General features: G+C 41.2%; 1 protein-coding gene and 1 pseudogene across 1 annotated transcript in view; one reads left to right on the top strand and one right to left on the bottom strand.

Moving 5' to 3' along the window:
• Nucleotides 1-12,180, top strand: part of LOC116741704 (cytochrome P450 2C23-like) — a 31,885-nt gene that overhangs the window by 5,370 nt on the left and 14,335 nt on the right. Inside the window, exons 3-5 of the mRNA XM_032608649.1 lie at nucleotides 6,120-6,269; nucleotides 6,975-7,135; nucleotides 7,647-7,823. Coding sequence (XP_032464540.1) covers nucleotides 6,120-6,269; nucleotides 6,975-7,135; nucleotides 7,647-7,823 — 488 coding nt within the window. The remainder of the gene's footprint in view (nucleotides 1-6,119; nucleotides 6,270-6,974; nucleotides 7,136-7,646; nucleotides 7,824-12,180) is intronic.
• Nucleotides 82-437, bottom strand: LOC116741707 (annotated as a pseudogene).

The following is a 12,180-nucleotide window of genomic DNA, read 5'->3' as shown; positions in this document are numbered from 1 at the left end:
ACAGATTGCAACAGCTCAAGCCCTTACTTTATCTTTTTCTTTTTTTCTGAAAAAGTTTTATTGTGCACAGAGGGTAAGGGCTCAGTCCTTCTTGGCTGCCGCCTTCCTCATGGCGGCCAGGGCATTGCTCAGCTCTTCTCTCTAACTCTTGGTATGGATGTGTGTCCCCACCCTTTTCTTGACGAACTTGAGGGCCCGCTTGTCCTTGGAGACCTTGAGCAGCTCCATTCATAAGGGGTGAAGCAGCATACGTCCCGGATCATGTCCTGCACGAACTTGGTGTGCTTGGTGAGACGCCAGCGGCGGCGTCTGTGCCTCGGCTTGCTCACGTCCTTGGTCACCTTGTGGCCCTTGTTGAGGCCCAAGGCCATGGGTAGTGCAGAGCCATGGCTGCTGCTCTGCAATGGCAGCCGCAGCAGAAGAGCCTCCGACACGCGGAACTCTGGGATTTCTACCAACACGGGGTGGCAAGTGCCAGAGAGGCCCCCTTACTTTAACGTATTCATTCAATCCACACACCAGTTTTAGATGTTATTGTTCAGTCGCTAGAATGCAAAAATTAAAATAACTTAGTGCTCTTAAAGGCATGGATAAACAGCCATTCATTCTTTACCTGGAGGAGTGCAATGCTGTAACATTTTTGGAAAGTACTATATCTATGGACATATAAACTGTAGAGACCTACTGAGGAATCTAGTTTACATAAATAGAGACAACCAACTATGTAATTATTCACCCATGCACATACTTGCCCCAGCGCAATGGGAGTGGAGAGGGCATTGCTTCCTTGGGACAGTCCACGCCTGCAGGGATGCAGGTGTGGTAAAGAGAAAGAAGTACATTTTTTAAAAAGATATTTACATAATGGGTATAGATTCTGAACAAAGTGAGAATAATAGGAGAGTATCACAGCTATCTCTTGTTGTGTAACAAACCACCCCAGACTCAGGGATGTAAAACAGCAACCCCCCAGCCCCCACTTTTTTTTTAATGCTCATGGATTCTGTGATCAGGAATTTGAACACGGCATAGTGGAAGGGGTTTTCTCTGATCCACAAGGCCTGGGGCCTTAGCAGACATCCAATTTTTTTTTTTTTTTCCAAATAAAGCAGCTAAGGGTGATTCAAATAGCTGAGGGCTGAAACCATCTGGAGGCTTCTTCATTTACAAGTCTGGCTTCTGGGCAAGGGTGACCCAAAGGCTGAGCTCAGCTGGGCCTGTCAGCAGAGCATCTCCAAGTGGCCCGCCCATGTGGCTTGGGCTTCTTGCTGGTGCCTGGAGTCCAGGAGGGGGCATCCTGAGGGGGAGCATCTGGAGAGTGAGCAGTCCAAGCTGCAAAGCTTCTTCAGACCAAATCTTAGAACATAGAACCATTCTATTCATTGCAAGTAATTCCCAAAAGCCAACCCAAATCCAAATGGACAGGAATTAAGCTTCCATTCTTGATGGGGAAGTGGTGGTGGTCACACTACGGAAGAGAATGGGGGATGGGAGATGTTGTGGTTCACTCTGGAAAACACAATCTGCCCACAACAAGCAGGTAGAAGAGGAAAGTATCACCTCTGCACTGATAAGGGAAAACTTGAAGAACAGAAGTTTAATTGGGAGCCAAGTGGTTCTGCAGTGGAAGATAGGATTAGAGAGTCTTCTGCATTGAGTCACAGACAGCCCTGGACCAACGCTGAACTCCCCGTGTAGAAAAGAAGAGACTGACTACTGTATGTGAGATTCATGTGCGTATATGTGTACATTCCCAGATTTGGACTCCCAAAAGCATTTCAATTTTGGAATAGGGCAATAGAAGATGTCAGATTTTCCTCTGAAATAGATATTGTCAAGAGCCTTGACCGTAAACTTTTAACTGACAGCATCAGTGAATCAAAGCAGCCTTCACATAGCTCATTTATTGTAATCAGAACCTAGAAAATATATCGGCACTCTCTCCTGCCATCACATTTGAATGGTATATACTCCAACACTGGAAGAATTCAACCATCTTCTTCTCTGTGCGTGTGTCCAGAAGATAAACACTGCTAGAGAAATTCTCTCAGTAATTATACTGGCTTCCCTTTAAATTAATACTATAAACCTCAATTAGACTCTTAATACAACACGTTCCTCTGATTGGCTCCCTTTTCCACTCTCAGAGACTCCTCATTCCTCCTATTAACACCCTCATTATACATTTCCTCTCTCAGAACCACTGTATCATAACTCATTGTAACAACAGAAGTATCAGGAAGGAACTCTCCAGTTTCTTCACATTTTATCTATGGCTCTATCTGCCCCTGCACCCACATTCTCCTTTTTTTTTTTCTCCTGTTACAATTGAAAAAGTGTCCCTTTCTTGACAGGGAAAATTTTCACATGTGCCCTAGATCCTATAGCACCTCACCTTCCCAAGGATTTTACTTCTTTGGTAATGCCTTCTCCATCCCTGATTACCCATCTCTCTCCGCTTGTCTTGAAAGCCACTCCTCTCTCTTCCCTACTGGCCCTGGTTCCCAGTGCTACAGTTACTGCAAGCTGAAATTCCCACACTCTTTCAACAGCTGGCTCTGACTGGGATCAACCAAAGAGAGGCACTGGCAAGAGACTGGGGAGTGGAAGGAGAGCCAGAGGGCCCCCTCTCTCTGTGCCTCAGATAGCATCTCTTCCAAGAGCTGCATGTCCCCCCATAACTCCAGGGCCACTTTGGTTCCTGGCCAGGTAACCCCAGCCACTGAGCTCCTTTGTCCCTTCCATGGGGAGATGGTAGCAGTTTTCTGCTGTTGATAATTACCAGTTGTCTCGCTGTCCCTGGTTTGGCCTCTCAGTGTTTCCATCACCTTAAAACCAATTCTCTGGATTAATTTTCCTCTGTTTTAAATATCGAGAGAGGCTTCTCTCTTGCCGGTTGGACTGTGACTGATAAACTCACTCTCCAGTGACTCATTCCCAGGAACATGTGAATATTCCACAGCACTCTCCTCACACCTCCCTTCGGTTACTGTTCCTGGTTTCTTGCCCCTTAACAACCAAGCTTCTCTGAAGAGACATCCATAGTGATGGAGTAATTCCCCTTTAGAAACCTATCTTGAGAGAGAATACAAGATGTGGGAAAAATTATAAACAAGAATGTTCACGGTAGTAATATTTTTAGGATCTGGCATACAGCCGGTGTCAACCAAACAAAAAGTGTGCAGTGTGAGAGCTGTGAGTTCACTTTTATTTGGGGACTTCCTGAGGACCATAGCCCAGGAGACAGCGTCTCAGATAGCTCTGAGAAACTGCTCCGAAGAGATAGTGGGGGAGGTCAGTATATATATGATTTGGTGAAGGGGGTATGTGCAATCAAGCGCCCATCTCAGTAGAAGGCTGCTGCTAGTCACGAGGAACAGATGTCTCCCTAAATGATTTTATTGCTTTTCTAGGTATGAGGAAATGCAAGAAATAGAGCTCCTAAAGTTTTCTCCTGAAAATATCTAACTATCTGAAGGCCTGTTCTGTCAGTTTCCCCAGAGCACAAAGTGCCTCATTCCTGATCTACCCCCTGAATTCCTTTCAGGGTCTGTTGAAGGTCAGTGACTGCAGTGGCCATTGACCTCATCCTTGTAGAGCTGGATGGCAAGTGACATACTTTAGTTGGCACAGGATAGCAATGAAAATTTATTAGATAAATGGAAGAATAAATGAAGAGCAAAAAAAGGCAACATTTAAAAGTCTAATTAAGGATTAAATAAAAATTTTACCAAACTTGTAGTTGCTTTTTGATTTAAAGGTGATGCAAAAACAGTTAAAAATTTAAAGAGATAAAAATATTCCTAAAATCCAATAATAATAATAATGTTATTATTATGTTATAATAATAATTGGAGTATTATTGAATTATTATTATAATAGCTATAATTATATAATATTAGCTAATATTTATTAAATACTTCTTACGTGCCAGATACTGTGCTGGGGGTTTCTCAGGTATTACCATATTCAGTTAACACAGTGGCCCCATGAGGAAAATATTTTTTATTTCCATTCAACAGATGAAAAGCTGAGGCAACAGAAGTTAAATAACTCACCCAAATTAGAAAGTTTTGGAGTAGAGATTTGAGTTCAATTTGCCTAACTCTAGAACCCAGAACCACTAACCGTAGTCTCAATACACTAACCTATTCTTAAATTTTTTTGTTTTTTAATTTTTTAATTGAAGTATGGTTGATGTAACATATTTATTTTTATGTACCATCTCCCAGATGTTGTTCATATGCACACATATTTTACATAGTTGTAATTATAGTATAGACGTATTTGTATACTGATTTTTTCTTTTAAATATTAACATTTCTGCTATTTTTACGTAGTTTTCATAATCATCATTTTAACAATTGCTTACTTTTCCTAATATTGATTTACTATCATTGTATAATTATGAAAAAAATTACCCTATCATTAGCATTTAGATTGTTTACAAATTTCTTAAATCAGTATAGATGACATTGCAGTGTACACCTTTTTAACTTTTGCTGAATTATTTCTTTGTGTAAATTCTTAGGAATGCAATTAATGGATCAAAGACAATTTTAATAGGTTTTGCTATAAATATTGCTTTAATTTCCATAATAGGTCGTGATATGCAAAGAGGCTAAACAATGCACCAAATTTGCCACAAGCTTGATTGCTTTAGGTACAGAATTTCTTTTTAATGCTTGCTAATTTGGTAGATGTGAAATGAATATTTAAATTATTGTGTATTGAACATCTTCTGTGTGCAAGGTAAGAGATCATCATGTGTCACAGGAAATATTTGGAGAGATGCCACAGTCACTCAACTAAGTAAAATCTAGTATAGGAAGTAACACAAGTAAACAAATTGCTGTAATACAAGGTAGAAAAGATAAATTGTATTAAAGCATCACACAAGCCAATTCAGTTAAAGGAAGGCAAGATTATCTCCAGTAGAGGATAGGGAAGACTTCAGAGAGAAGGTTTTCAAAATGGCTCTTAAAGGAAAGCTAGAAACTCAACAAAGCAAATAGGGCGGGAGCAGACTTGTCAGTAAAAGGGAGAGAATGAACAAAATAAGGGTGCAAAACAATGTAGTTGCATTTAGTGAACAGCTGTGATTGGTCTATAAGCTCAGAGTTAGAGCCAAGGGAGAGAATGATGGAAATGTTTGAGGTTTTAAAGGTGTCAGAATGAGACTGGGGTGGGGAGGTGGGGGTGGGGTAGAGGGACCCATTGAATGATTTTTAGCACCAGCCTCATTGTCCCTGTATTTGATTTTGAGTAACCTGGAAATTGTAGATTTAGAGGAGTGAAAGGGGAAACTGGTTTGAAGATGATTAGAACTTTTAAAATCTGTAAAAGTGTTAGAACCTGAAGTGTGGTAGCGTAGTATGAATTGACAAGAAGGGACAGATGAGAAAGACATTTTGGAGGTGGAATCGACAGGACTTACCAAGTGCAGATGTATAGGGTGAAGGGCAAGAGGGATGTGAAGATGCCCTGAGGTTTGGATTTGGGGCACTAGGAAACTGGTGGTGCATTAAGGAAATTCAGGACACGTAACTGGTTTTGTACAGAGGAAGGAATGAAAAAACACTGGTGTGAACATACTGAGTTCCTTTGCTCCTGAGTTTCTCCTTGTTCAGATTAGCTAACATTAGCTGTAGTAAATTCAGAGGCAAATGGAAACATATATTCCCTATTGCTCTGCTTTCCAGTTGCTTATCCTCTAATAGAGAAAATCACAGGTAGAATTAAACCACAAGTTAGAGGGATATTAAGTGTAAAACAGACACTCAGGAAAGAGGTTTGTGAGAACACATGCCAGTCTTTACTACTTTTAACAAAACCAGACAGAGGGCCCTTCCCACCCTTGGGAATGTTCTCTACCTGCCAATGATCCGCCTCCTGACTCCATCACCCCTGCCCTCTGTTGACCAGAGCTTGGGTTTTATTTTCTTTGTGACAAATATTTCACCCAAACCAAAGAATATGTTGTGCTCTTCAAAGGCCAGTTGCTAAATCCCTGAAAAGGGGCACTGGCAACAGTGCAGGGTGGACACAGGAGATAAGCTTCAGGGAAAGTCGGACTCCATGATGCAAAATTCTTTCCTGCTCTTTGCTTCTTTTCCTAGGAATCTTTTTCAGTAATGGAAACAGGTGGAAACAAATGCGACGCTTCTCCCTCATGACCCTGAGGAACTTTGGGATGGGGAAGAAGGGCCTCGAGGAGAGGGTCCAGGAGGAGGCCCAGTTTCTGGTGGAGGAGCTCAGGAAAACAGAGGGTGCGTTCCATTGACCATCCTTTGGGGCAAGGGGCTTCTACACACAGAGCTTCCCACCAAAGCTCCTCCTTTGGGAGGCACGCAATAGTCCACAATCTGCTCTATGAGTCAGGGCACTGACTAGGAAAAAGGCAGCAGGAAGAAAATGACCCAAAACTGTTACTTAGGACTCATGAATCCTTTTGTTTGGATTCATCTCCCAACTTCGGCACTTACTGGATGTGTAAATTTGGACAAGTTACTTAACTTTTCTAAAACGCAGTTTCCTCATGTGAAAAATGGGGCCAGAAATCAAACCTCAGAATGAGGGTTAAATAATAAAGTTTGCAAAACATTTACACAGTATCCAGCATTTATAATACTCCATATTACTTGTTGCTCTTATGGCTATTACAGTATTGCAAAACGTTACAGTTTGCAAAACATTTACACAGTATCCAGCATGTATAATACTCCATAATATTACCTGTTGCTCTTATGACTATTACAGTATTCATTGAATAGCATAATAATTAGTAGTAGTAGCATAGTATAATACTATAGAGCATGTACTACTAGTAGAAGATCCCTACATCCTAATTTGAAGAAGTTTAGAGAAAATAAAATATAGGTATCAATCTGAGCAAGAGGGAGGCCCTGTTCTTGAAGCCCTAATGCAAGCTGATGAAAATTCTAAATTTTAGAATTTTTTTTTTCTCACATCAGCTCAGCCCTTGGACCCTGTCTTCACCCTCTCCTGTGCTTCCTGCAACGTGATCTGCTCCGTCCTCTTCAATGAGCGTTTCCACTACAACAATAAGACGTTACTCTCCCTGTTGAGTTTGTTAAATAAAAATTTTAATCGAATAAGCTCTCCCTGGAACCAGGTAAAGCCAAGTCTGCATCTGCCCTTGCGGTTGATCTCATGGGGGCACTGGGAGCCCATAGGCAGGGTAAAGGGCTGTGAGCTCCCCACCCTGCCCCACGAGCACGTGCCAACACAAGCACTGTCACCTTCCCACAACGTGTGTCTTGTCGAGTGGGTGAGTGCAGTGTCGCTCACCCCAGCACCTATGGAAGGCTGCCCTCTGCTTGCTTCTGTGAGTTGACTCCCACAAAAGAAGGCATCACGTTCCCAGTTGCCTTTGTTTCTTTTAAGGCCCCTACGCACACTCTCCCCTTCTCGACTCTGAGGTTGGCCAAGGGTGATTGAGCAAGGAGATGGGAAGGGGCTGCTCTCTCATGTACGTGATGGTCACCCTCCCTTCTTTTCTGCTCAGAAGCTGGAGGAAGGGATTCTCCCTAGCCAGACCCCACAGACGGTTAGGTGCTCCACTTAGAAACACTGGTCTCTCTTCACAAACTGAATTGCTGATGTATTTTTTTCCCTCATTTTAGATTTACAATCTGTGGCCAAAACTCATAAAGCATCTCCCTGGAGAGCACAAAGCATTCTCAAAAAGGCTTAATGATGTTAAATATTTTATTCTGGAAAAAGTGGAGGACCATCAGAAGTCCCTGGATCCTAATAACCCTCGAGACTACATTGACTGTTTCCTCAGCAAGATGGAGCAGGTACTGTATGTGACGTCCTTCCCTGGTATTATATTTTATCAGTCCATGGAAATGCAGGAAAGCATAATCACACCATGTAGGTAATTCTTTTTTTTTTTTTTTTTAATTTGGTTGTGCTGGGTCTCAGTGGCGGCAGGCAGGCTCCTTAGTTGTGGCATGTGAACTCTTAGCTGCATCATGCATGTGGGATCTAGTTCCCTGACCAGGGATCAAACCCAGGCCCCCTGCATTGGAAGCGTGGAGTCTTAACCACTGCGCCACCAGGGAAGTCCCCATTTTGGTAATTCTTAATATTTTGATATCTTATGGCAGTGGGGTACATTATTAACAATAACAGAAATTTAAAAATAGTCCAAAGCCCTCTTTTTCCTTTGTATTTTTATTTACTTCCTACACTTGGATATTAGCATTTAATGACGTGTTCTCGATACATATTTACAATGAGCTACATATATATATATAAACATGCATATATATATATATAATATATGCATGTTTCTGAGCATATATTTATCTTGGGGTGGCTAAACACACATGCATCTTCTCTACACATTATTTACACATACATAGTCAGCCATTTTTGCCACAGTGCTTCCCAGGTAGCATGTCATAGACCAATACATTATAAAAACTGGATTGTGTCTTCCCATAGAACACTCTTGTTATTTGAAACTGGTGATGGATAAAGGGTTCTAAAACAAATACATTATACGTTAACCATGGATGGTATTAAACATATTGAATAGCAAGTATCACACAGCCACCAACCCTTAGAACATCACTGACATAAAATACCAGCATGAGTGTCCAAGAGAACATCAGTAGAAAAACAGTCAAGACTGTGACAAACAATAGATTGTAAAAAAAAGATATTTAAATGTATATAGCAGCTTAGAACCTGAAAATAATTCTTTCAGCCCTATAAAATTAACCTCATTTATGCCAAATTTCCCCAGATATATATAAACAAAAGAAAAACACCACTCAAGTATATCATAAATGTGCAAGTTATAGCAAACAATTAATAATAACTTGTTTAGTCTTCTTAATCTCTAGGAGGGCTGATTTGGAAAGCTTGATTTCCTTAGAAAACATGTTGAAGGAAGGCACGTTGATGCCCTGTTTTCTTCTTAGAAATTTCCCTGGGGTCAGTAGAGTCATTCAAGCTCATTCCACTTGTCAACAGTGTACATCGAAATAGCCTCTTCATTCTGATGGAAAAGTTTGTTGTTGGCTCTCAGAGGACTAGATGTTTGTCTGGAAAAGAGAGAAAAAAATAGCCAGGTTTTTAATTCAATCATTTAAAGATTTTATTTAGCACCAACTCTGTATCAGTCATGGTGCTTGGTAAATGGAATAAAATGATGAATCAGATACTACCCTGTAATTTTCTTTCATAGCACTTATCATAGTTTAACAAAATATTTATTTAATTTACCTCTATATTCTTCACTACACTGTATACTCCAAAGGGCTGGAGTATTGTCGATTTTTCACGCTTTGTATCACCAGCAACTAGCACAATGCCTAAAATATTGTAGATGCACATAAATATTTATTGAAATAATTATTGAATTAATTAATGAACAAAGATACAGTCCTTGACTTAATGGAGCTTACAGTCTAGTGCAAAGATCATCAAAACAAACAGTAACAATGAAGTCCTAATAGGGGAAGTACAAGATTGTTATGGGAGAATGTGGCAGGAACACTAATGCTAGTCTAATTCGAGTCAGGAAGGGACTTCTAAACCAAGGCCCAGTGGATACATCCCTGCTCACATAGGTGAACAAATGAGCTGAGAGCTGAAAGGTGAGTAGGGATTATCTACATTAAAGTAGCAAAGAAAAATATACCAAGCAGAGGAACAAGATGTGCAAAGGCCCTGAGGCAGAGGGAGGCTTGGGGATATGAGGGGTAGACAGAAAGTCAGTGTGGCTGGAAGGGAGGGAGCAGGGGAGAGTGGTAGGAGAGAAGCTGAAACAGCAAGAGGTCAGCAGGCAGACCATTCATGCAGGGCCTGGCAGAACACATTAATTAGTTTAGCTTTTATCCTAATATCAGTGCAAATCATTTGCAGGGCCTAAGCACTGTGTAAAGGATGACCATATTTGTGATGTGGAGAACAGATTGTAGGGGTCAACAGTGGATGCAAGGAGAACAGCTAAGAGTTGTTTCAGGGTAAATTTCCTGGTAGCAGAGCCTAAAATAGGGATTTGTGTGGAAGTGATTTATTAAGGAAGTGCTATCAGGAGAAACTTCTATGTATGTGAATGAGAGAAACAGGATAAGGAAGGGGAAAAATTAAAAATAGATGTGGTTTCAGGTGAAGCCTAGTCTCTACCTGATCCTACAGGGGGCTCTAGAGTATAAATTGCACTGCAGAGTTTGTCCTTCCCTGGGGCAACGGAGCTGGGCTTTTGTACTCTTGCATCTATCAGTCATTGGTCACAGGCATCCCCATGAGGGTGGTCTGGGAGACTGATTCCCTCCCAGGCTTTTCTTGTCATTGTGGCTCCAGTGTCCAAGGGACTCCAGAGAAAGTTGCAGGTGTGAGCCAAAGCAGCTGTGAGGTAGGTTATCAGAACCAGTAAAAGGGATCTGAGCAGGGCACCAATAGCATTTTCTGTACGAGATGATTGCAGTGGCCCAAGGCAAAGAAGATGGCCAAGGGTACTGGTGGTGGAAATGAAGAGACGTGGATAGATTTGAGATACTTTTAGGAGGTAAAATTAACAGTCTTGGTGGTGAGTTGGGAAATACAAGAGATGAGGAGCTGTGTTCCTGGCTTGCCTAACTGGATGGAAGCTGGGGCCATTCACCAGTACAGGAAACACTGGAAAGGGACCACGGACAGTTGTTAGCATACATACCAAAGCCTTGAAAGAGTCTAGAGGAAGGAACAAAAGAAAGTTGATACGCCAACGTCTGGATTTCGGCCATTCCTTCCTCTCCTGCCCTCCACATCTATTTTTCTTTTAAGATAACTATCAATAGAAAATGGGTAGAAACTTCTGAAGCATTTCTGCTTTCCTGTAAGTTTTGTTGCATTATGTTTTAATCTCTAAACCTTACTACATAACAGATTTGGGTGTGTTAAGAATTAAACAAAACGGTGGAGTTCATTCTACTTAGCTAAATTACAGAGTTAGAACATAAATAGAAGGTATGTTGATATTTCCATTTTCTCCCTCACTCTCTTCCCAAGCAAAAATTTTTAAAAACCTACTGGAACTTTCTGTTGTGAGGGAGTTATTTAAAATGCTCAGTATTCCAGATCAAGGCAGTAAGAACTATAGGTAGGAAGTGGCAACGTGCCTAAAAACTTGGACATCCATATGCAGAAATCATCCCATTTTGAAATGAACAGGAGAGACATGGTATAAAGAAACTGAGTTAAGAAAAATTTGATTCAGAGCTTTAAAAGTAAAGCTAATAGTTAAAAGAAGTGCTCTAATACCTTTCTTAAATTTAAAAACAGTGGTATTAAAAGCCCACCAAAAATTAATCAGCAATGAAAATAATTTAATTATAGTGAAAAATAGAGATTTTATTAGCTTAACTAGTTTATATATATTAAACAATAATTTATTCAACAAATTCTTAGTCTGGCTGTTATGCCAAAGGTTGGGGATACATCAACGAAGAAGATTTAATCCCTATTATTTTTAGTATAGTAATTGTAAAATAGAAAGCTCAGAGATTGGTTCAAGATGGCAGAGTGGAAGGACATGCACTCACTCCCTCTGCGAGAGCACTGGAATCACAACTAACTGCTGAACAATCATCGACAGGAAGACACTGGAACTCACCAAAAAAGATACCCCACATCCAAAGACAAAGGAGAAGCCACAATGTGACAGTAGGAGGGGCTCAAGCACAATAAAATCAAATCCCATAACCACTGGGTGGGTGACTCACAAACTGGAGAACAATTATACCACAGAAGTCCACCCACTGGGACTTCCCTGGTGGCACAGTGGTTAAGAACCTGCCTGCCAATGCAGGGATCATGGGTTCGATCCCTGGTCCGGGAAGACTGCACATGCTGCAGAGCAACTAAGCCCATGCACCACAACTGCTGAGCCCGTGTGCTGCAACTAATGAAACCCATGTGCCCAGAGCCCATGCTCCGCAACAAGAGAAGCCACCGCAATGAGAAGCCCACACACCACAATGAAGAGTAGTCCCCACTCACTGCAACTAGAGAAAGCCCGTGCAACAAGGAAGACCCAACACAGCCAAAACTAAATACATTAAAAAACAAAAAACAAATTCTTTAAAAAAAATTGAAAAAAAAGAAGTCCACCCACTGGAGTGAAGGTTCTGAGCCCCAAGTCAGGCTTCCCAACCTGGG

Source organism: Phocoena sinus, chromosome 16 (genome assembly GCF_008692025.1).
Source record: "Phocoena sinus isolate mPhoSin1 chromosome 16, mPhoSin1.pri, whole genome shotgun sequence".
Taxonomy (NCBI): domain Eukaryota; kingdom Metazoa; phylum Chordata; class Mammalia; order Artiodactyla; family Phocoenidae; genus Phocoena; species Phocoena sinus.
Note: the sequence above shows the minus strand (reverse complement) of the source record. Positions and strands in the feature narration are given on the sequence as shown.